General features: G+C 59.6%; 2 protein-coding genes and 1 non-coding gene across 9 annotated transcripts in view; all 3 read left to right on the forward strand.

Annotated features, from left to right (window-relative positions):
* DTX2 (deltex E3 ubiquitin ligase 2) overlaps positions 1-12575 on the forward strand; it is a 36437-nt gene extending 23862 nt beyond the window's left edge. For 4 of the 5 annotated variants that reach the window (XM_010819579.4, XM_010819580.4, XM_005225162.5 and 1 more), the window contains 6 exons: positions 4238-4378; positions 6933-7006; positions 8247-8405; positions 9348-9509; positions 11028-11117; positions 12018-12575. In XM_010819579.4, coding sequence (XP_010817881.1) covers positions 4238-4378; positions 6933-7006; positions 8247-8405; positions 9348-9509; positions 11028-11117; positions 12018-12245 — 854 coding nt within the window. In that variant the 3' untranslated portion in view covers positions 12246-12575. 5 annotated transcript variants of the gene reach the window in all.
* A 97-nt stretch (positions 12576-12672) lies between these two features.
* Positions 12673-23685, forward strand: UPK3B (uroplakin 3B). 3 transcript variants are annotated; one of them, XM_024984654.2, is made up of 7 exons: positions 12673-15685; positions 15847-15996; positions 16250-16487; positions 16665-16805; positions 17603-17682; positions 18461-18590; positions 19029-23685. In XM_024984654.2, the coding sequence occupies exons 1-7, from the start codon at positions 15604-15606 to the stop codon at positions 19186-19188; spliced, it is 981 nt and encodes a 326-aa protein (XP_024840422.1). In that variant the 5' UTR covers positions 12673-15603; the 3' UTR covers positions 19189-23685.
* Positions 14892-14963, forward strand: TRNAE-UUC (transfer RNA glutamic acid (anticodon UUC)). The gene has a single exon. It is a non-coding gene; the product is annotated as a tRNA-Glu (tRNA).
* Positions 23686-24017: the final 332 nt, after the last annotated feature.

A 24017-nucleotide genomic window follows, 5' to 3' on the forward strand; every position in this document is an offset into this window, starting at 1 on the left:
GGTGGGTCCATGTCTGTGGCCGGTGGAGCTGTCCTGGAGGCGGGGGAGTTTGGATGGGCAGCTCAGAAGAGCAGTGTGGGGTGGAGTAGGGGGGCGTCTGCCCGCCCAGGAGTGTGTGAACTTACAGAGACTGGGTGGACCACCAGGAAGAAGAGCACTTGAAAGACATGGAAGGACCAGTCAGAGATGTAGTGGAGACAAGAGAGTGGGGCCAGGAAGGGCCCAGGAGGGGACATGCTAACCAGCAAGCCCTCCGGAACACACTCACCTGCTCAGCCATCAGCCCTCTGCTGCGGCAGAGAGAACAGTGAGCAAAGATGACTAGATAGTTCCTGCCCAGTTTAGGTCTTCTCGTGGCATCACATAGCCCAGGTACTTCGGATTGTGTGTGTGTGTGTGTATGTGCGCACGTGTGTACATGTACTGCTGGGGTGTGTGTGTGGGTGTGCGTGTGCGCGCACGTGTGTACATGTACTGCTGGGGTGTGCGTGTGTGCGCGTGCGTGTATGCGTACACATACTGCTGGGGTGTGCGTGTGTGCACGCATGCACGTGCATACATGTACTGCTGGGGTGTGTGTGTGTGCGTGCACGTGTGTACATGTACTGCTGGGGTGTGTGTGTGTGCATGCACGTGTGTACATGTACTTCTGGGGGTGTGTGCGCGTGCGCGTGCATACATGTACTGCTGGTGTGTGTGTGTATGCGCGCGTGCACGTGCGTAAATGTACTGCTGGGGTGTGTGCGTGTGTGTGCGTGCACATGCATACGTGTACTGCTGGGGTGTGTGTGTGTGTGTGTGCGCACGCGTGCGTACATGTACTGCTGGGGTGTGTGTGTGTGTGCATGCACGTGCATACATGTACTGGGGTGTGTGTGTGTGCGCGCGTGTGCATACATGTACTGCTGAGGTATGTGTGTGTGTGTGCGTGCACATGCGTACATGTACTGCTGGGGTGTGCGTGTATGCGCGCATGCACGTGCATACGTGTACTGCTGGGGTGTGTGCGTGTGTGTGCGTGTACATGCGTACATGTACTGCTGGGGTGTGTGTGTGTGTGTGCGCACACGTGCATACATGTACTGCTGGGGTGTGTGCGTGTGCACGCGCGCATGCGTACATGTACTGGGGTGTGTGTGTGTGCGCGCGTGTGCATACATGTACTGCTGAGGTATGTGTGTGTGTGTGTGCGCGTGTGTACATGTACTGCTGGAGAGAGGTTGCGGGAGCAAGCCCAGCCTGCAGGTGCCTGGCTCCATTCAGCCCTGCAGTCGCTGAGGGCCTAATACCAGCATGGTCCCCTCTACCCGCAGCTCAGCAGTGGTCTGGGTGCTGAGGCACTCTCGGGGCCGGGACCCTCTCCTGGCCTTGTTCTCTGTGTCCCCTGCCACCTTTGCTCTCAGAGCGATCCTGGGGCGTTTTAACCTCCCATATGCTTGTCAAGGAGACAGACCCTGAAGCTCAGGAGTGGGTCCTGGCGAGGAAAGAGTAGACAAGTCAGTGGCCGAACACCGCCTCCCCTGAACGCAGGGCTCTGGCTTGTACTGTTGCTGGGGCGGCTGTGTGGGGCGCCAGGGAACCAGGGACCCTGGGCCCACCCCCAGGTAGCAGGGGCTGGAGAGACGTCTCAGCTGGGCAGTGGTTGTGGATTTGGTCATGGATCTGGGAGTACTCGTGCCTCACTGAGGTGAGCACCTGGGCCCAGGGGTTCTCAGGCAGGCTCCTGGCCAGCAGCTGCGCTGCGGAAGGGCTGCGTGCACCCTGCGCTGGAGGAGGGGCCGCCTCTCCGTCAGCCAGGCGCCTCGGGGGATGGCTTTACTGCCTGCCGCCTGGCCAGGGCCCCTCCCTAAGGGGTGTGGGGAGGAGTGGGTCCCCCAGGCCGGGGCCAGGCTCCCAACCAGCAAGGGAGGAGGAGTGTCTGCATTTTACGCTGCCAGGACCTGCCCAAGGCCGGTCAGCCCCAGGGGAGGGGTAACAGCCTCAAAGCCAGGTTAGTAAGGCCAGGGCAGGAGGAGGGTAGGCTGGCATCTGAGCCCAGTCACTAGACGAAAGGCCAACACTGGGCTTCAGAAAGGGGGAGTTCGCACGTGTGACCAGGTGTGGGACCTGCCGGGGGCTCTGGCAGACCAAGATGAGAGTGGGAAAAGCTGTGCTTGTCCGCCCTGTTACAGTTGTTTGGGGATGTTGGGAGTTTGTGGGGGGGGCACATCCCTGAGCCCTTGCTCTTGGGGAAGTTGTGATGGCCCCTCGTGTCCCTCCCCCATCCTCTCCACTGGATGCCGCTTTTGTGACGTGTTGGCTGCGGGATGACCTTCACACTTTTTCACGAGAAGGCAGACCGGCAGAGCCAGGGGCTGCTTCTCCGCAGGCGTGTAAACTGAGACTTACTGTCTGTGGCTGGAATGAGGAGGAGCGGGTCCTTCGTTAGAAGCAGCAGCAGCGCTGTCCATTCCAGCCTCTTGCGGGGCTGATGGCGTGGCCTCAGGGATGTCCGCTCCCCAGCAGGCAGAGACTGGGTCTCCCCTGTGACCAGGCCCTGCCCTGTGTGGTTGGATCAAGTGAAGACAGTCACAAAGACAGAAGCCCATGTTACGTCTGGTGCTGAGAATGGAGTGGAGTGAAGGAGATGAGCTGGAGGGGAACGTGGCCGTTCTAGATGGGTGGTCAAGGAGGGGCAGCTGGGAGATGGGTCTGGTTGATGGGCAGGGTCCGGTGGCTTCTGGGAGAATAAATCACAGTCAGCACACACAACTCCTGGGTTCCCATCAGGAATTGTTCTCTTTCCATCTGTCTGCACCCCCTGCCTGCTTGTCATCCAGTCCACCCAATGTTTAGTTCCCAGGGGAGCCACATTGGAGCCCAGGAACAGCCTTGGGATGCTGTGGCATCGCACTGCCTGCTGGACGAGTGCCCAGCGTCCAGCCTCGGTGTTCTGATGGGCACTCTGGCACAGTGCACCCAGCGCTGCCTGGGCCGCCAGACTCTGCTGCTGTCCTGCGCTGGGCACGTGGGCTGTGCTGAGAACCTCTGTTCTCCAGTGGGGGCCACGGTGGGGCCTGATGGAGCCCAGGGCCAGCTCCCCCCTGGCTGCTGTGGATCACCTCTGGAGAGGGCAGCAGGTCCGCCTGTCCTGTCCACGGTGCCCAGACTGCAGGCCAGATTCTGAACACCTGTTAACTCCCTAAGGGGGTGGCAGAGAGGAAGCCCAGAGCCCCTCTTCACGGCAGGAGGTGCTTAAGGGACGGGGAGGGGAGGGTGGAGGCCGGTGTGGACCACAGAGTAGCTGAGAGCATGGCAGGAGCGGTGCCTCCAGCAGGAGGATGTGCTCGGTTCCAGGTCCTTAGGGAGCATGGGTCAGGGTCAGCTAGGGCACGGGCGGAGCACCAGACTGAGGAGTGGGGCATCCGCTCTGCAGGCATCAGGGAAGGAGTGACAAGATTGGACAGTCCATTTGGGGTGGCCGCCTGCTGCCGCCCCTCCCGCTGTGGGCTGCCCCGTGTTCCCACCACGGCCAGAGGAGCTGTCTGAGCCTCGGCTGAGGGACCAGAGAAGGGAGCTCCGGGCTGGGACCTTAGCTGCTCCCGAAGAGTGGTCCTGGGGGCCATAGGGACACCTCGGTGAGGAGGCAGACCCTGGGGCAGGATTCCTGCCTGTTTCCCCCAGTAATGGCTCTGAAGGCACCTAGACAGGCCGGGTGGTGCACGGAGAACAGGCAGCACCCCACTGGGGGCCAGGCGACCGGGGGCCGCGGGGGCTCAGCTGCGGGGGCACAGAGGGAGACCCGCAAGCTCCGGACCATCCGCCTTTCCATGGCTTGGCTGCACCCTCCTGTGTTGCCCTCTGCTCTCCTTCCTCACGCTGGCATGGAGAGGCGGCCCCCCCAGATCCGCTCTGGATGCGTCTTGGGGTGGTGTTCTGCCCTCTGCCCTCCTGAAGCCACGGCCTCCCCATCTGCATGCTCCGGGCACAGGCTGATGGGGTGCTTGTTCAGACCCTCCTGGAACTTGGGGCCAGGGCTCTCACAAACTGGCATTTCACTGATTGTCGAGCTCAGCCCTGCCGGTCTGGGTGGGCCCTGGCAGCCTCGAGTAGCTAGATTCCCCGGGGAGATGGGCGAGTCCTGATGGCCATCGACAGTGCCACCTGGGTGCAGCTGGGGTTTGTGGCGGTCACGAGCCGGACAGCTCCTTCTAACGTTTCTCCCCTCTCTGCATGTCTGATCTTGCACCCCGTGTAGGCATGACGAGTATTCTGATGTCAGCCATTGGACTCCCTGTGTGTCTTAGCCGCGCACCCCAGCCCGCCAGCCCTCCCGCCTCCTGTCTGGCCTCTAAAAGTCACAGCTCAGTTAAGAGATTGAGGAAAATGTCCATGAAAGGTAGTTCCTGCTCACAAATACTCTCTGGCCTCTGCTCAGCCTCCTCCGAGCCTCGCTGCCTCTGACTCTCCCACACCGGCCTCTCTCCTCTGACCACCTCGGCCCTTCGCCCTCCCCTCACCTGCGGGGGTGGTGATGGGCTCGGTGGCCCATCCTGCCCTTGGCAGCAAGCCTGGCCCCTGGGAATCCACTCCCCTGTGAGACCCAGAGTTCAGTGCTGCAGTGGAAGCGTGAGGGGCCTGTGCTTGAAGACTCAGTGACTGTAAACAGAAGTTCGAGGCAAGACGAGGCTTAGGAGGGGGGACAGCTCTGTCCCTTCCACTGGGGCCACCGTGTGTCTCAGGAGGGGCCAGCCCACGTGGGGCTGCTTCAGAGGGGCCCCCAACAACCATGCCATTCCCGTCACATGGCTAGGGGAGAAGGGGTTTCAGAACTGTTAGAAGGTGCTGTGTGAGTCTGAAGAAAATTCAAGAGGAGGGGCTGCTGCATAGTAAGTTCTACGCCTGTCATTTCTAAAACCGTGGCTCTGCTGCCCTCACTGGGCCAGAGAAGTGACTGCTTCGGGGACCTTCAGGATGGCGTGAGCAGGGCTCTGGCCCTGCCAGTCTGGGTTTGCAGTGCTCGCTCACCAGCTTTGTGATCTCATGCCAGCTTCCGCGTTCACGAGCAGTGGGCCTCCTACCCAGCAGACCGGTGTGGGAAGAAGAGGAAGTACACACGCAGGGGCAGTGCCTGGCACATGGTGATCGAGTTCGCTGCCTCTCTGACCGTCGGGAGGAGGGGAGGAGGGAAGCCAGGGACGGGTGGCCCTGAGAGCCCAGCTGCCATCACCACCCCTAGCCTTGCTCCCTCTTACTCTGCCTCAGGGCTGGATCTGTGGGCAGGGCCGCTTCCTGCGACACTCGGGGTTTGCTCTGAAAACATGGCGTTCAGCAGACCCTCTGGCCTTCCTGGGCTCAGATGTCCTTTCGTGGGGTAGGCGGTCACCTGGCTGGCCCTCTTTTGAGAAAAGTGGATCATGGAGAGTTACTGTCAGTTTCGAAAGGCTGCCTGGACGCGGGGAGGCGGGAGAGGAAGGGGTGCTCAGACAGGCCTTGCCGGAGGGGTTCTGGGGTTCAGCTGGAGACTGGCCTGTCACCGAAGTGGCCTTCTAGACCAGCCTTTTCTAGAAGGTCTCTCCCCTGAGTAGAGTCCCAGGTACTAGGCTGGCCACCTGGTGCTGGTGGGGATCGTGCTTTGGTCTGGCTTTCTCTCCAGTGAGCAGAGTCAGGGTCCTTGAGGTCTGTGTCTGGGGATGTGTATGCGTGTGGATGGGGGTGCCTGATCTGCATTGGCTTCTAGCTGCCTCTCAGGTCATAGCAGCTAATGTCTTTTCAGTGCTCACCTCTTGGGCTGGCGTCAGATCCACTTTTTAGATGAGTGACCTGAGACTCAGAGGTGACCTGATCTGGTCCCAGATCCAGACTCCTGATCTGGTCCCAGATCCCAGAGCCAGACTCCATCCTGGCCTCACCCAGCCCCGACCCCTCCACTCCCTCCTGCTTGTCACCGGGCCTCCTCTGGTCTAGAGGGGGCTCCCGCTGTTGAGCCCTCAGACTTGTAAGGCTCTGTAGCCACAGGCTGATGGCTGGGAGCTTGGGCTTACGCCAGAGCCCCTCTGGTCTCAGAGGCTGGGACCAGGAGCTCCCCCGGACTTGAGGCAGGCAGGCCTCCCCGCGCCTCCCTCCCAGACTGGGCCGGTCTCCCCATCCCTCCCTCTGCTCCTGTTTTGCTGCCACTCTGTGACTCTGCTGATTGACTCTCTGGCTGCAGCGGGAGGTGGGGAGGGGGTGCTTGTCCTTGGGGTGGGGCTTGTTCGGTGCAGGGCCTCCCCTCCCAGCTTCACGCCCAGGTGCACACGGAGGCGTGGGAGGTTTCGAGAGGAAGAGGCGGGGCGATGGAGCTGTGGGCAGCTGAGGAATCGAGGAGGTGGGTCACTGGCACCCCAGTCCAGGGACAAGCCCAAGAGCTCCGTGGTTGGCTGTGGCTGTGTGGCCGTCTCTGCGGTCGTGTGCACACGGATGTCCCCGCAGGGCGGGCGTGCACTGTACACACAACTCAGAACACTTACTTCTCTTACCCAGACTCTCTTCTGAGAGTAATGAAAGTTGAGTAAAATCACCTGGCCAGAACACACTCCAGGGCATTTGTTTAGAAGCTGCTCTTTAGCCCTCCTGCATGTCCTCTGAAGCCTGGGTCTGGGCTCCTGAGTGAAGGTGCGCGGGGCCGTGGCTGAGGCCCCGCCTGTGGCTCCTGAAGGCCGTGGCCAGCTGCCATCTCTGCTTCTCTTCCTCCAGTGCTCCTGGGGCCACCCCCCACCCCCCACCCCGGCCCCCGGTGGAGCTCTGGACTGTTCTGCGCCTGGCCTGTTCTCTCCTCTCCTGCACACTAACCTTCCCATCTGAGCCATCCTAACCTCCCTCCCGGCAGCTTGGACCGCTCCCTGTCCTCCTCTCTCATCCCAGCATCTCCAGTTTGTTCTCCTCAGGATACCATTTATGTTCTTCTCTCCTAGGAGGGTCCCCAAAGCCAGAGCCAGAGCAGGTGATCAGAAACTACACCGAAGAGCTGAAGACGGCCCCGGAGGAGGTGTGTGTCGTGGGGGCCGTGCTGCTTTTGCTTTTGTTTGGTAACGGGGTGGCTCAGACGAGGCCCCCAGCCTGTCCTCTGCCGGAAGGTGCCTCGTCCAGAGACCAGTCCTGCCCCGCTGGCTTCGGGCAGGGCCAGCTGGGGTTCCTGCTTTTAACCCCGTCACGGCTTCACCTGACCCGTCTCTGCTGAGTCTCATTTTGGGGCTGTGATGCCACTGTTCTCCAGTTTGAATGGAGAGCCCTGGAGAATCCTGAGGGGTGGGTTCAAGGTCACGTGTGCCGGTTCAGAGCTGGGGACTCTCTGGCCGCCTTCTCCTGCAAGTCGAGAACATAGGAAGCATCTGGTTGGTAAAGGTTTGGACAGAAACTTGGAAGTCCTTCTCACCTTGGGCTTCCCCTCCTGCCCACCCCCTTCACAGGAGTCTGTCCATCTCTCTGCCCTTGTGCTCACCTGACACAGCTGGGTTGTTTGGCCCCCGGCAGCCTCCCCGCCAGCTGCTGCTGATCACACAGCCAATGTGTGGCCGTGATGGTTTAGTACCCACTGCTCATGCCACCTGCCTGTTGCCATGTTGCTGTGCTTACAGAAGCAAAGAGATGGCCCCAGCCTTTTCTTGAACCAGGGAGGGCTTCCTGGAGGCGGAGGCATCTTATACTGGGCAGAATGCCCACAGGAGTCTAAGCAGGAGGAATGCTTCTGCTTACCCTGATGTGTAAGACAAAGCCCCACCCCCAGTCATGGCCTTCAGGGCCTCCCGGGACCTGGTCCCCTCCCCTTTGTTCCCCTGCACCCAGGTCACCCCTGCCCTGCAGGTGCACTGGCCCCTAACAGCAATGCTGGCTCCTGCTTCAGTACGCTCTCTTCTCTCTCCTGCCTGCCTGTTGCTGTGCTTGTGCTTCTGACAGGTTCCCTTTCCCTTGGAAAGCCCAGTGCTGTGGGCCCCTCCTGTCCTTTCCTCTCTGCCTGGCTCTTCTGCCGCCTTCTCAGCCTGGGCTCCAGGCGTCACAGCAGCCCCCAGGCTCAGTGCCACCTGCCATCCCCTCTGCCACGGTGACAGTGACTGCTCAGGCTGCAGACACCAGTGACCCCTTGGTGCTCCCAGCCTCCAGAATGGAGAGCTGTGGGGTTGACTTAGATTGGGGTCCAGCATTTCCGCAGATGACGGCTGGTCCTCAGGACTTGCCCTTGTGGCGCAGGGGCAGTGGGTGAGCCTGCCCCGTGTGGGGTCTCCCTCCAGGACTGCATCATCTGTATGGAGAAGCTGTCCGTGGCGTCTGGGTACAGCGACGTGACCGACAGCAAGACCTTCGGGCCCATGGCCGTGGGCTGCTTGGCCAAGTGCAGCCACACCTTCCACCTGCTCTGCCTGCTGGCCATGTACTGCAACGGGAACAAGGTACCCATGGCCCCCGGCCGGGGTGGGGGGATCGGGGTCACCTGCCCGTCCCGGTTGTGCCGCACCTGAGCAGGCGACTGGGGCTTGCCCAGAGACCGCCTTGAGACGTCCGCAGCCCTGGCCTTGGAGCGGAGGGGGCTGGGGGTGGCGGGTGACGCCAGGCTGCCCTGCCTTTGGTGTAATTTAGCCAGAGTGGACAGAGGTCGGGGAGCAGAGAGAGCCAAGGCCCGTGGGGCTTTGCCTGGGCTGTCCTCTGTGCAGCATCCTTCTGCCACGCGTGCCGGCCAGGGCTCCAGCCTCGCAGTCCTTCCGTCACCGGGTTTTCTGTTCCATTTTAAACATGACTCAGCTGTGTAGCAGAGAAGGCAATGGCACCCCACTCCAGTACTCTTGCCTGGAAAATCCCATGGACGGAGGAGCCTGGTGGGCTGCAGTCCATGGGGTCGCGAAGAGTCGGACACGACTGAGCGACTTCACCTTCACTTTTCTCTTTCATGCACTGGAGAAGGAAATGGCGGCCCACTCCAGTGTTCTTGCCTGGAGAATCCCAGGGACGGGGGAGCCTGGTGGGCTGCCGCCTCTGGGGTCCCACAGAGTCGGACGCGACTGAAGCGACTTAGCAGCAGCAGCAACTGTGTAGACTTTGGTTTATAAACCTAATTTCTCTAATTGATGCCAGTCTCTTGGTACTTTGACTCTTTAATGAAAATTGCATAATGAGTTTCTGGGGTAAAACTTACCTTTCCAAGAACATTGCCAAAATTGAATTTCTTTGCAAGGAGTCTGCCAGGGAGCTGGGCGACTGGCCTAGGACCCGCTGGGTGACCAGGGAACCAAACCCGTGTCCCTGCAGGTCTCTTTCCCATCTAGTCAGCGGGGTGGCTGGCCTGGGTGCCCTCTCAGGGCCACCAGCTCAGTCCACAACCTTCTGCCCTGTCCCAGGATGGAAGCTTGCAATGTCCCTCCTGCAAAACGATCTACGGGGAGAAGACTGGGACCCAGCCCCGGGGGAAGATGGAGGTGTTCACGTTTCAGATGTCCCTCCCTGGCCACGAGGACTGTGGGACGATCCTCATAGTCTACAACATTCCCCACGGCATTCAGGTGAGGGGCACGGCACAAGAGGAGCCTCCTTGGATCTTTCTGGAATCGGCCCCTCTCTGGGGCTCTTCCTGTCCCACTCTGTCCCCCGGGGTCACTGAGGGGGCCCGGCTGCCCAGTCAGACTCCCAGCAATCAGGAGGCACTCGTGCTGGGGGCTCCATCCAGCCCTTAGGGTTGTGGAAGCAAAGAGATGGCCCCTGCCTTTTCTTGAACCAGGGAGGGCTTCCTGGAGGCGGAGGCATCTTAGCTGGACTTGTACTGGGCAGAAGGCCCACAGGAATCTAACCAGGAAAAACAAGAGCTTCTGTTGGGCTAGCTGGCTGGCTGGGGAGCCCACAAGCAGGAACCTTCCCAAGGGGCAGAGTGCAGGGCAGAGAGGTGCCTGCAGTGAGGCCTGACCGCTCTTGAGGGACCAGCTCAGTGGGCTGACCCAGACCTGTGTGGGGTGTGGAGGAGCAGGAACCTCAGCTGCAGGTCCCAGTGGAGACCCAGCAAGAGTCTGGGCTCCTCAGGTTTCTGCCTTGGACCGGGGGATCTCAGCATCCCCCCAGAGCCTCGTTGGCTAGGAAGATACAGGAGGACAGGCTGTCCCTTGCTTTTGTCCAATTATGTGCTTTCCCCTGGTTGTCCTCCAAAGTGACATTGTGCTCAAAGTGAAACTGGAAAAATTAGAAACATTCTAGACAGCAGTAGAGCCACAAAGCAGGAGGGGGATTTGGAGTTGTACATGGTGTGTCTCCCGAAGAAGGCAATGGCACTCCACTCCAGTACTCTTGCCTGGGAAACCCCATGGATGGAGGAGCCTGGTAGGCTGAAGTCCATGGGGTCGCGAAGAGTCGGACACGACTGAGCGACTTCACTTTCACTTTTCACTTTCATGCATTGGAGAAGGAAATGGCGACCCACTCTAGTGTTCTTGCCTGGAGAGTCCCAGGGACAGGGGAGCCTGGTGGGCTGCCGTCTATGGGGTCGCACAGAGTCGGACACGACTGAAGCGACTTAGCAGCAGCAGCAGCAGCATGGTGTGTCTCCATGGGCTGAGGGCAGAGCAAGGGCTGAGCGTGGTTCCAGCCCTCGCCCTCTGGGTAGCCTGCTGCCATGGTCTCGGGGCCCTGCTCCATCCGGAGAGAGCAGTGGAGGTGCTGTGCGCCCCAGGGATGGTGAAGCAGGCCCTGCCGTCCAGTCCAGAGAGCCCTGTGCCCAGAGGGTTGCCAGTGAAGTAGGAGCTTCCGGTCTGGCCTCTGACAGGTCTGGTTTCCTCAGGGACGTGGAGGCCGTAGGGTGTGTGGTGCCCAGCAGAGCAGCATGGGTTCAGGGAGGGCAGGTGTGGGCAGGCCATGTGCACGGTGGGTCGTTAGAGCGAGACAGGAGACAGCGGTTGATTTGGTCACTTGCGTGCAGGAGGAGCCCCGCCTGGAAGGTGTCGGGGTGTGGCTGGGGAGAGGGGGCCCTGTCCCAGCAGCTCTGCAGCCCGCGAGCCCCTCAGCTCCCACTCTCACCATCTGTGTTCCTCCTGCAGGGCCCTGAACACCCCAACCCTGGAAAGCCCTTCACTGCCAGAGGGTTTCCCCGCCAGTGCTACCTTCCCGACAACGCCCAGGGCCGCAAGGTAAAGGCCCGGCTGCCACCCCTGGGAGCAGCCTCCGTGCCCCTGCCCCGCAGCTGGCAAGTCCGGCCTGGCTGCCCCTGAGCAGCGGGTGGCTATTGGGTCGGGAGAGCTAGCTCGGTGGCCGCACCGGCTCTGCCTCTGCCCATCTTACTGCAACAGGAGGAGGGGATGAAGCCTGCGGGCTGGCTGGGGTGTGGGCTGCCCCTTCCTGGGGACCTGCTGCAGGTTAGGCGTCCGGGTATGGGGCATCCAGGCAGAGACGACCTGACCACAGGTGCTCTGGGGGGAGGACAGGGGTCTTCCTGCGGCCTAGTGTGATGGGATGGGGCGGAACCGGGGCCTCTTCACCCTGGGTGATGGGGGTGGCCTGTGGAGCCGCCTCTGCACTGAGTCCTGATTTGGGGCTTCCCAGCTCAGAGGAGGGGCTTCCCAGGTGGCTCAGCAGTAGAGAACCTCCCTGCTAAGGCAGGAGACGTGAGTTCGATCCCTGGGTCAGGAAGATCTCCTGGAAAAGGAAGTGGCGTCCCACTCCAGTATTCTTGCCTAGATCTCATGGACAGAGGAACCTGGGGGCTACAATCTATGAGTTCGCAAAGAGTTGGACACAACTAAACAGCTATGAGAAGGCTGGGGAAGAGCATTCCAGGCAGACAGAACAGCCAGGGTGGTGGCTTTGGGTGGGGACAGCCCCAAGGGCGCGGAGAGGCTGAGGGAGGTGAGGGGGTTGTCAGGAGTGTCTGCCCTCCAGGCCAGCCCCTGCAGCCAGGGTTTGTTCTGAGCAGCCTTCTCCTGCTCCTTCCCCACTGCCCCTTCCCCCCTACCCCCAACCCCCCCTACACATCATCCCTTTCCCCTCCTCCATCCCCTCCCCTCCCCGCCCCATCCCCTCCCCTCGGGCAGGTCCTGGAGCTGCTGAAGGTGGCCTGGAAGAGGCGCCTTATCTTCACAGTAGGGACATCCAGCACCACCGGGGAGACCGACACAGTGGTGTGGAACGAGATCCACCACAAGACCGAGATGGACCGTAACGTGACAGGCCACGGCTACCCCGACCCCAACTACCTTCAGAATGTGCTGGCTGAGCTGGCCGCCCAGGGGGTGACCGAGGACTGCCTGGAGCAGCAGTGACCTGCGGCCTGGCTGGCCCCATTCGTCCACCACAACGGCAGGCTCCATGTGGAGTGCAGGCTCCCCATGCCCACCCGTCCCCTTCCCTGTGCCTGCCAGGCCTGGTTATATGTGGAAACCGGGCGAGCGGCTGGGAGTCGTACATGTGGAGGCTTCGGATGCCGCTACCTCAGTGTGTGGGCCCCTCCGTCCTCCGTAGGCTGCGTGGGGCCCCCAGTGTCCGGGGTGAGGAGAGGCTGCCTGCCGTGTGCGCCGCCGGGGCAGGCCTGAGTCTGGGTCAGCTTTTCATACCTCAGATGTTCTGTTTGCAATAAATGCCCTAAAGCCAAAGACCGTGGGCCCTGTGGGTTTGCCGTTGGAGAGACTGCGTGTGTACACGGGTGTGTATGTGTGAAGGCCAGCCCACACACGTCTTGCTGCATCAGAGAAGGAATGGACCTGCCAGGCTTCCTGTCCAACCTTTGTTTCTTCCTAAATGAGACACAGGCTGCGGGGAGGCCAGGAGCCGGGCGCTGACCCGAGCAGCTCCTCTGGCCCCACCCAGCTCTCCTTGCAGTGGGCCTTCAGCAGCTCTGCCAGGGAGACCCCACAGCTCCTCCCATTTACTTCCTCAGGGGTTCTGACTTTCTAAGCGGGTTCTGACTTTCTAAGTGCTGCTCATGTGGGGGCGTGTACTGCTGTGTCCACTTTACAGATGAGGAAACGGAGGTTTAAGGGCACAGTAGTAGAGCTGGGACTGAATCCCAGCCAAATCTGGTCTGATCCCCGCCCTCAAGGTTCCAGTTCTTCCCAGTCTTCTTAGAAAGAGGATCCAATACTCCTAGGCCTCCTGAAGGTGAGCGGGGGTGGGGGTGGGGGGGTGTGCTTGTGGCCTTCACAAGCCCTTTTCTCCCTAAGAAAGAAACTTAAATTCTGTTTTATGATTTGTTGTTACAAAGATCAGCGTATGTTAGAGTATTTACTTTCACCTAGAAGTTACTTTCTTTCCTCTTCTGATTGTGAAAAGAAAGTAAGGCAGCTTGGTGAGCCCCTGGCATCGTGCCCCCTGCCCTGTGGAGAAGTTGGTTTGGGGAGGGCCAGGAGGCCCCGATAGAGAAGCTGGAGCCCAACGCTGTTAGGTTCCACAGCGAGACTCGCTCCAGGGCTCACAGGGCAGAGGGGTGGTATGGGTACCTGAGTGCCACACCCTCACCCTCGGCTCCCACCCCCACAGCGCAGTCAGAGAGCAGGAACAAAATGTTTGCACATCTTTTGCCTGATCAGAGTCTTGTATTCACAGTATATCAAGAACTGTCACAATGATAAAAAAAATTTTCAATTTTAACGGGCAAAGGACTTGAACACACATTTCTCTGAAAAAGCTACACAGATGGTGGACAAGCAACATCATTAGGGGAGTGCAGATCAAAACCACAAAGTGCTGCCACTCAATACCCACTAGGGTGGTTATTATAAAATATATAGGAAATAAATACTGGTGAGGATGTGGAGAGAGTGGAACCGTTGTCCAGCGCTTGTGGGAATGTAAGATGCAGCTGCTTTGGAAAGCTGGCGACCAGTGCCACAAGAAGCAGTTACCATATGACTCAGCAGTAAACTGCTAGATAAATATCCAAGAACTGGAAACATGGCCACGGTAGCGTTCATAATAGCCAAGAAGTGGGACGACCCAAAGAGCCATCAGCCGATGAATGGATGAACAAAATACGATCTGTCCGTGCAATGGGATGCTATCCAGCTAGAAAAAAGAACGAAATGCTAACACATACAACATGGATGAGCCTTAACATTATATCAAATGAAAGAAGCCAGGCAGAAAATGACACATTGTGTGATTCTGTCTATATGAAATATCCCGCAGAGGCAAGTCCACTGAGACAGAAAGTACATCAGTGGTTGTCAGGGGGGAAGGGGGATGGGAAGTGACCGTTTTAATGGGTACAGTGTTTCTTTTTGGGGTGATAAGGTTCTAGAATCTGGTGATTTATGGCAATGAAGTTTAAAAGTAAGTCTACAGGGCTTATGTTATATGGAAAGTGTAAGGTTTTCTGATAAAAGAGTTTGAGCAACACCTCCCTGCTCCTCCCTTCTTCCTACCTTGAGTGAGAACACGATGCCTGAAGCCACAGCAGCCACCTTGCTGCAATGAGAAAAAAATGCCAAGAGAGGGAGTTCCCTGGTTGTCTAGTGGTTAGGACTCTGCTTTCACTGACCTGGCCTGGGTTCAGTCCCTGGTTGGGAACAAGAATCCTGCAAGCTGTAAGGTATGGCAAAAAAAAAGGTCGAGAGAATCTTAGAGGCATGGACCCTAATGTCATTTGACCAAACCCATACCAGCAGCCATCTTTCTCCAGAATTCCTGTAAATAAAAATCCCTTCTTGTTTAAAACAAAAACAGCCTCCCCAAAAAACAACCCCACCAAAACAAAACCCTCTAAACTGTACATTTTAAAGGGACATCTTAGGTTATGTGAATAATATCTTAATTTTAAAAATACATATAGGGAATTACCTGGAGAAGGAAATGGCAACCCACTCCAGTGTTCTTGCCCAGAGAATTCCATGGATGGAGGAGCCTGGTGGACTGTGGTCCGTGAGGTCGCAAAGAGTTGGACAAGACTGAGCGACTAACCCACTATAGGGAATTCCCTGGTGGTCCAGTGGTTAGGACTTGGTGCTTTCACTGCCAGGGCCTGGGTTCAATCCCTGGTCAGGGAACTAAAATTCCTCAAGCTGAGTAGTGTGGCCAAAAAAATTAATGAAAATTTAAAAGAATTCTAAAAAGTAAAAAAAAAAAAACATATATAGTGAGAACCCAAGGGAGTGATGTCAGCAGGGCACTTGCCAGCTGTCTGGGCTCTATGATCACAGGAACTAAGGGAGGATGTGGCCTTGTGAAGGGAGGGCAGGACCACTGGGCCCTGAGGGAGCTAGAGCTGGCCCCTTCCTCCTCTGGGTGGGGATGGAAGGCCAGAGGGAGGCTCCTGGTACTCGGGGTGCAGGAATCCCTGGCATGTGGCCCTCCTCCCCAAGGCTGGGGGTCTGGGTGGGACCCAAACTCAGACGTGGGCCTCTGGGGTGACCTGGCCAGCACCCGGGGGTCCAGGGGCCTCTCTCAGCCCTGGCCTGCCCCTGCCCAGAGCCCTGCCCAGCCCCCTCCCTGGGGTGGGCTGGGCTGGGAGGCGGAGTGGGGTGCTTTTACATTTTCAGGTCTTTCCAGCCCTTGGCCAGCAGGGCAGCCTGACTAACCAGCTCCTCCAGGCCCACGGTGTGCGGGGGAGAGGCGCAGCCCGGGCTGGCCAGACCAGCCCCAGGCTGTGGGTGTGGAAGCAGGCTGGTGGGTGCGCTGCAGGCCATTATGGGGCTCCCCTCCAGGCAGCCTCGCCTCTGGCTGCTGCTCTTGGTGGTGCTGGGCTGGCCCCAGCCCTGCCTCACCCTGGGTAAGTAGGGGTCCCGGGAGGGGTGCACCTGGCCAGACCCTAGGGGCTGGGGCACCTGTTGGAGTGATTAGACCCTGGGACCCCCCACCCCCCACCAACCAGGAGAGGCAGCCCCAAGGGCAGTGGGCCCTGGACCCTCACACCTATCTCCACGGCCCCAGACCTCATCCCCTACACGCCGCGGATAACCTCCTGGGACCTGGAAGGGAAGGTCACGGCCACCACGTTCTCCCTGGAGCAGCCACGCTGTGTCCTGGACAGGCACTCCAGCGCTGCCGACACTGTCTGGCTGGTGGTGGCCTTCAGCAACGGTAGGTCATGGTGCAGGTCTGGGGCCTGGGGTGACGGGTGGGTCTGAGGACAGCTCCAGGGCCCTGGCAGCCCCGCTCAACTCGGTGTGAATGGGGAGTTCGGGCTTTATCCTGTGGTGGATCTGAGTGGTGGCGTCTGATTTGTGTCTGGAGGGGCACTCTGGGCTCTCAGGCATGGAGGGCGCAGGGCTATGGGAGTGGACCACCTGTCTTCTGCCCTCTGGCCCCAGCTGCCTGTGCCTCCCTCCTGCAGCCTCTAGGGTCTTCCAGAACCCCCAGACACTGGCTGAAATCCCAGCCTCCCCACGGCTGCTGACCGATGGCCACTACATGACACTGCCCCTGACCATGGACCAGCTGCCCTGTGAGGACCCTGCGGACGGCAGTGGGCGCGCCCCCGTGCTTAGGGTGGGCAATGACGCCGGCTGCCTTGCTGACCTCCATCAGCCTCGCTACTGCAATGCCCCCCTCCCGGGCCCGGGGCCTTACAGGTGAGTCGCCTGACCTGAAACCTGGAAGGGAGCTGCACTGGGAAAGGGAGGGTGGGGGTTGGGTTCTGAGACCAGGGCTGCCCCCCACCCTACCCCCGCCCCAGTCTCCGCCCAGGCCTCTGTCCTGGCCCCGCCCCTTCCCGGCTGCAGGCCGAGCCAGCCCCTCCCCTTCTCCAGCTTTGGTATCTTCCTGTGTGCGGTTGGATCTCCTGGAGGGGCAGGTGGCCTCCACGAGGAGGTGGGCATCACAGAGCCGGTAGGGGATGGGCCCAGCATGTGGGGAGGGGAATGCTGGAGACCGCTCCCCCCCAACCACAGGTGGGTCTGGCAGGAAAGTCAGCCTGGGGCTGAGGGTGGAACCCGGGTGGGAGAGCAGGGGTCCAGCGAGCAAGGGGACAAGGCCAGACATCCTCAGGGTGACCAAGTGCGGCTGGGGGAACCGGCAGGTGCCACAGGGACGGCGGGGCAGAGTGTAGCCGCCTTCCACGCCCACGCCCCTCACCCTCTGACCCAGTGGCCACTCACTGACTCAGCCTCCCGCCCTGTCCCTAGAGACCACGAGAGCCGGCTCCCGTCAGTAGCAGGTGCCAGCCTGCCTGGATCCCAGAGCGCCCACCCCGAACAGAGATGCAACTCAAGTTCTGGGCGGTGCCCTCGGAGCTCAGCCTGCCCACTCCCCTGATCCTGGTCTCTGAGCACGCCCTGAGCACACCTCTCCCTCCTGGCCTTTGCCAGGAGGGGTGCCCCCTCCTATTGGGGGGCCTTCCAAAGCCTTGCAGACTCCACACAGCCAGCAGTTTTCCTCCGGAGAAGAGGGGCTGGGGCCTCACACACCCTTGTGAGCCACCCTGAAGCCCCCGTATGTGGCATTTAGTCACGGGGACCCCTGAACCAGAGAGGGTGTCTGAAGAGTGACGGTTCAGATGGCTGAGTGCTGGTGGCAGAGGCTGCTGTGGCCAGAGAGGTCTCGGGGTGCTTAGCACAGGGCGCCCCCCTCCCCTGAACATGACAGGCCCACAGCCTGGCCGTCATGGGCTGCCTGGGGCCTGGCTGAGGTGGGGGCCTTGCCCAGAGCAGTCGAGGCTCAGAGCCTCACCCCTGGTCCTCTCCCCCAGGGTGAAGTTCCTGCTGACGAACTCCAGGGGCTCACCCCAGGCCGAGACGAGGTGGTCCGACCTCATTGCTCTCCGCCAAGGTAGCGTGGAGGGCTGGGCGCTCCAACTCCAGTGTGCCCTGTGGGCCAGCCAACTTTGGCACCCTGGTCGTGCTCAGCCGGCCCCTCCCCTGGCTACCATGGGACTGGGGCCCCCGAGTCAGAATCCAAGTCCTGGCCACCCCCTAAATAGAACCTCCCACTAGAGGGTGAGATACTGGGTCAGCCCCCTGGGCAGAGACACCAGCTCTGTCCACCCCAAAATGTTTGCCAACCCTTGGGTGCCCTAGGCTGAAGCCCCATCTTGGACAGAAATAGTCTGCCCTTCCTTCAGGGAGCCAGCCCTGTGCTGGGCACTGCTGGGTAGAAAAGAGGGGCCAGGGCAAGAAAGAGGCTGGAGCCGTGGTCCTGGGAATTCTGCTCTCAGCAGAGCGCCAAGGACCAGCGGTTCAGCAGACCAAGAAAACTGCACGTCAAAGGCCGAGTGTCCCATGGAAGGCCTGGGAGACAGGCTGCAGAGACGGGTCAGGAGGGGAGGGGGCGTGGGTCTCGTTACGTGAAGGCCTTGAATGCCAGGCTCCAGGGAACAGGGCAGCACCCGGTCGGCCCTGAGCTCCGCTGCCCCTCTGCCTGCCACGGGTGGTGGGAACAGTCCGGCCGGTGAGACCACGGCGGAGGCTGGCAGAGCGCAAGTGCCGCGGCAGAGAGGGGCAGATGAGCGGGCTCAGGGTGCCGGCTGGGGACGTGAGGCAGTCAGCATGGCGGGGAGGTGACTGCCCTGCGGTCCGAGGGCAGCCTCTGAAAGCCGCTGTGTGTGCAGGGAAGTCCCCAGGCTCCATCGACACGTGGCCCGGGCGGCGGAGTGGAGACATGATCATCATCACCTCCATCCTGTCTTCTCTGGCCGGCCTCTTGCTCCTGGCCTTCCTGGCAGCCTCCAGCGTGCGCTTGTGAGTGGCGACCCCCGGAGGGCCCCTTGCCCCCCCATAGCCCCTGCTCTCTCTCTGGCCCAGCACCTTCTGGAAGCCTTGTAGTTTTGAGTTGGGTGGTTCCCCTTCCAGCAATGTGCAGGGAATTTCCACCCTGAGTGTCTCTCATCTAGGAGCTCAGGGAGGCAGTCCAGCAGGTCCTCTGATGATGGGTTCATAGACGGGGCCACCTTGCTCTGCCTGGGCCCTTCTCCCTGACAGTGAGCCCTCAGTTGTTTCAATGAACTGATACCCAGGGAGCCAGGGTGGCCACCTGGAGGAGGTAGGCCTCCAGCTGGTCTTCCCAGGGAGGAAAGGGACATCAGAGGCTGCAGGAGGAGGGCTATGGGAGCTCGGCAGCCCGCTCCACCCAGCAGGGAGACACTCCACCCACAGCCCGTCTCCCTGTCCCCAATCCAGCTCCAGCCTGTGGTGGCCGGAGGAGGCCCCGGAGCAGCTGCGGATCGGCTCCTTCATGGGAAAGCGCTACATGACCCACCACATCCCGCCCAGCGAGGCAGCTACCCTGCCGGTGGGCTGCGAGCCTGGCCTGGAACGCTTCCCCAGCCTCAGCCCCTAGCTTGGCCCACCTGGCTGGGGCTGGGGCAGTGGGGACCTGGGGGGTGAGTGCACAGTGCACGTGTGTGTGTGTGGGTGTGTGTCCCGCATCGCACCTCCTGCCCTGTGTGAAATCCCACTGCTAGCAGCCCTGCCTTGGGCTTTCTCATTTCCCCCGTCTCCAGGCAGTTGGGGGAGGGCCTCAGTCAGACCAGGCATCCAGCCCCCAAAGCCATCTGCCTCTGATCTGCCTGCTTCAAGCGAGGCTGGAGGTCATGTAGACACACTGCCCGAAAGGAGGCTTCCAGGCCCCAGGAGGAGGCCTGCAGCGGGCTGGGCTGGGCTGGGCCATATTGGGGTACATGAGGCCCCTGTCTGTCCCTCCGTCTGTCCCTCACTGGCGGCCGGAGCTGCAGTGAGGCCTTCAAAGGTGCCTCCATCTTCCCTGGACGTGGGTCCTTTCTGAGGGTGGCCCTCACTGGCTGGAAGGTCAGACCGTGTAGATCTCTGTGACGATCCGGCTACCACATCTAACCTCCTTGCACATGCAGATGGCACACACACTCATGCACTCACTCCCATTCCACAAGCATTTGTTGAGCGCCTGCTGCATGCCACACACACAGTGTTAGGCATGGCCTCACGCAGGGCTCGCTGCTGTTCTTCGGGCGCTCACTCACTGCTCTGGGCCTCAGATGACCACGTGTCCTGATGTGACCTGTTACTGTTGGGGGGGCTATCACCCCCTCGGACTGTCACGCACCCTCGAGCTCACACTTCTGAGACGATCTGCCCCCGATGGACTCTGCTGTCCAGTAGCCAGCGCCCGCATCACCCAGCAGGAGCCACTTGACTCTCCAGAGTCCGTCTCCCTGCAAGACCGGTGATTCCCACCGTGGACACAAGAGGGCGCCGTGGCGCCGCGGTTGCCGAGTCCCGCGCATGCGCACGTCTGTGCACAGCCGAGCGTCCCGCCGCTGGACCTGATGTCTCACAGCGGCAGCCACGCAGCTGGGTCTCTGGAGGTCACGGCTCCAGTTTCCACCTCGGCCAAGCCAGAGGATGAGCAGTCACACTCTCGTTTGAGGATCAACGGTGTGTCGTCCCACTGCACAGCTGTCACCGTTTTCTGGATGGAAAAACATGCTCAGTGATCTGCCCACGATCCACTGTCCCCAACCCCGTGTCCCCCGGCCGCTCCCAGGCCCTTCTAAGCCTGACTGCGGCTCCCAGCATACAGGCCGCCCCGAGGAGGGCGCCAAGCGGGGAAATCTACCCCCCTTCCCTGACTTTGGAGATGAATAAATGCAATCTGGCTCCTCCATCCCCGTGGTGCCCGCGCTGGATCTGCAAGAGGGGCAGTTACACGCGTTGCCCAGCCTGGCTCCGCCCTGTGCAGCCTGCCCCTGACACCAGCCCGGGCGCTGCCCCGAGCCTGTCGTCTAGATTGCTAGCCCTAGCTATGCATTGGGGTATCCCCATCTCCTGATGGCCCCAGGGAAACCCACCCCCAATGGGGTGGGAGGCAGGGCCAGGAAACCCACCACTAATGCAGGTGGATTTAGCAGTGCTCCTTCCAGGTACACGCTTCACGGGAGTCTGCTTTCAAAACCCATGCACCCCTGGCCTCCGTGGTCTCCCTCCCACCCTGCCTGCACCCTCACCAGCCACAAGAGCTGCTCTCGGTGCAGTTGGGAGCTCACACCCTGGTGTCCTGGGTGACACCTGGCCACGAGAACCAGGCCTGTCAGACTGCCACTTTTGGAATTCCGCTGCCGTAGAGCCCAGGATCCTCTTGGATTCTTGGAATTGTTGTTGTTTAGTCGCTCAGTTGTGTCTGACTCTTTGCGACTCTATGGACTATAGCCCGCCAGGCTCCTCGGTCCATGGGATTCTCCAGGCAAGAATACTGGAGTGGGTTGCCATTTTCTTCTCCAGGGGATCTTCCTGATCCAGGAATTGAACCTGTGTCTCCTGCTTTGGCAGTCGATTCTTCACCTCCGAGCCATCTGAGAGTCTCATTCTTAGAATTGGAGGAGGGTTAAAAGTTGGCCCTGCGCTATGCCAGCTACCACCAGCGGAGCCTGGCCCATGCTGTCCCTCCCAGGCCTGGCCCCAGTACCAGACAACAAGGCCCTTAAGACCCAGGATGCCTGGCTTGGGGCCTGCCCAGGAAGGAAGTGATAGTGAGAAATAGGGATCTACTGGTGTTTGCTGAGTGAAAAGATGAACAAACCTGCCCAAAGATGGAGGATCAGCCAGGAGCAGGAATTGCCCCTGGCTCTGGCGTGTCCCGGGGTCCTTTGGTGGCTTGTTAGTGCCAGAATCTTTGTGCATTCTGAGTCCTGTGATGTGCGTCCTGGGGCTGCCCCTCCCAAACATCTTCAAGCCCCTCTGAGGAGCTGCTCTCATCGTGGCCACCTGAGGCTTGACCGTGGAGACGAGCTCTAAACAGACATTGCAACATGGTGAGTGAAGCCTGGGCAGGGGAGGCAAGTGACCCCACCTGATGGTCAAGGGGACTAACTAGGGGTGAGAGGTGTCTCAGGCGGCAAATGTAAGTCAAGTCAGAGGAAAGAAGGAGGGACAGAGAAAGAGTGGAACTCGGGGAGATCAGACTTAAATAGTCTTGCCTTATGGTGACACAGGTGGTTCCTGGGACCACAGCAGCAGGGATGGGGGGCCGGGAACCAGGTAAGAGCAAGGGTGACCTGGTCTTCCAGGCACGTGGAATCAGCCCTGAGCCAGGGCAGACGAGGCAGGTTGGGGAGGAAGAGGTGGATTCTAGAAATATTTGGGAGGTGATTGGAGGAATCTGGCACTTCTTAGACATGGGAGACAAGCCAAAAGGGAGAGGCTGTGCTTGGGTATCTTTCCTTCATTAAAAAAAAAAATTATTTATTTATTTGGCTGTGTCAGATCTTAGCTGGGGCTTAGTTGCCCTATGGCATGTGGAATCTTAGTTCCTCAACTAGGGTTCAAACCCATGTCCCCTGCATTAGAAGGCAGATTCGTTTTTTTAATTTTTAAATTATGAAAACATAGTAACACTTTTACGGGAGGCATGGAAAGTACAGAACAAAGTTACATGTAGTTCCAATTAATTACAGTTGTTTTAGGTAGATAAGATATTTAGTTGGAATTTCAATATCAAACTCTCAGAAATTAATAGAATGGATGTACAGAGAAGCAGAAGCATACAGTAGACCTGAAAATCACTGTGAACCAATTAGACATTATTAAGATTTATACAAGAAGGTGGATTCTTAACCACTGGACCACCAGGGAGGTCCCTCCTGTGCCCAGGTTTCTGATGTGGGGATGGATATGAATGCAAAATGGGGCCCTTATGTTCTGAAAGTGGTCCTATCACCCCAGCCTTAGAGCCGATCCCCAGGAAAAGGGGGTTCTGGGAACGTCATCGTAGGTGAGTGAATCCACACGAACGCTAACAAATTGTTAGTATTTTACAAAGATGGAAGCCAGTCCTGGTCAGCGGAAGGCTGCCCAGTGAGCCTGCTGGGCTGCGGGCGTGCTGCCCCAGAGCAGGCGTTCCCCGGGCGCCACAGAGTCCACACGGAGTTGGGGTGGCAGGCCCGGTCATCACCAGCCCAGGCACCGCCACGCTGGGCCCTGGGGAGCTGTGCTGGGGCCTTCCGCCTCAGAGTCACGCTCGAGAGGGTCACCAGCTAGACCCAAGCTCCGCGAGGGCCAGCTCGTGACAGCCTGGAGCAGGGCGCCTAGTGAGAACTGCATTGCGGAGAACCTCTTTATTAAATGTTTTCCATGTTCTCCAGGGCTGTCCTTGGGGAAGTACCTCCAAACCCATTGGCCCATCACATCATGGCTCAGTGTTTAAAAACAAGTTCACTGTGAAGAAGGAAAAAACAGCAGTGATTGTGGGGGCGATGACTCACAGATGACTCATTGGGCCAAAAATCAAAGGCAGCAGAATGACAGCAGGTAGAAACCGGCCAGCACCCCTCCCTCTCTCTCACCCTCGGGGTTCACTTTATTCCTCTCATCTCTGAAGCGTCCGTTTCTCTCCATCTTCCCTGCAGTCCCCCAGGCCCGCCACCCTGGTTTCTCGATGGGGTGTCAGCAGTCGCCCCTTTGCTGGTCTCCGCACGTCTGCATCCCTGCTCCCCACCCCCATTCTTCCCGTGGCATCCAGAGGAACTCGATGATACACCTAATGTGTCTCACCTTTGCCCCCCCTCAGAGGTTTCCTCCCCGTGAGAGCAGGTCTTCTCATTTGCGAGGCGCCAGGATCCATCCCTTGCTCCCTGAATTCGTGCCTCTGTTAGCCCCTCCACCCCATCCCGCCACTGGGCCTTTGCACCTGCTTTTCCCTCGATAGAGACCATGCCTCCATTCCACGCCCCTTCCTCTAGGTCGTTCCTCAGCTCCACTCACGCTTCTTCAGAAGCCCTTCCTGACCCCTCAGCTCTCCTAGAGCCCTGTTGTTTTCCTCCTCGGCACCTTTTGTTTCCTTGTTGTAATCAGACATTTAAAACAACCAGCTTTTGCATCTCCTCTGCTAAACTCTCAACTCCAGCGGGGCAGGGACCACATGTGCTTTGCTCACCAGAGCGCCCCCTAGAGCTAGCACAGTGCCCAGCTCCCAGTAGGTGTTTAATACATATTTGTTGCCTGTTTTATAAAAAACCCCCTCACACCGGCCAGAATGGGCTGATGTGGGTGCCCTAGGAGCCTGGCACGTTCCACCCTCTGGGTGATGCAGGGGGAGGTGCAGATACAGGCTCCGCACCCCCCACCATGGTCGGGGGGTCCTGGGTGGGGGTGAGGGGACCCAGTCCGAGCAGAGACATCATTTGGGTAGTGCTGGCT

This window comes from Bos taurus, chromosome 25 (assembly GCF_002263795.3).
Source record: "Bos taurus isolate L1 Dominette 01449 registration number 42190680 breed Hereford chromosome 25, ARS-UCD2.0, whole genome shotgun sequence".
NCBI classification, from domain to species: Eukaryota; Metazoa; Chordata; class Mammalia; order Artiodactyla; family Bovidae; genus Bos; species Bos taurus.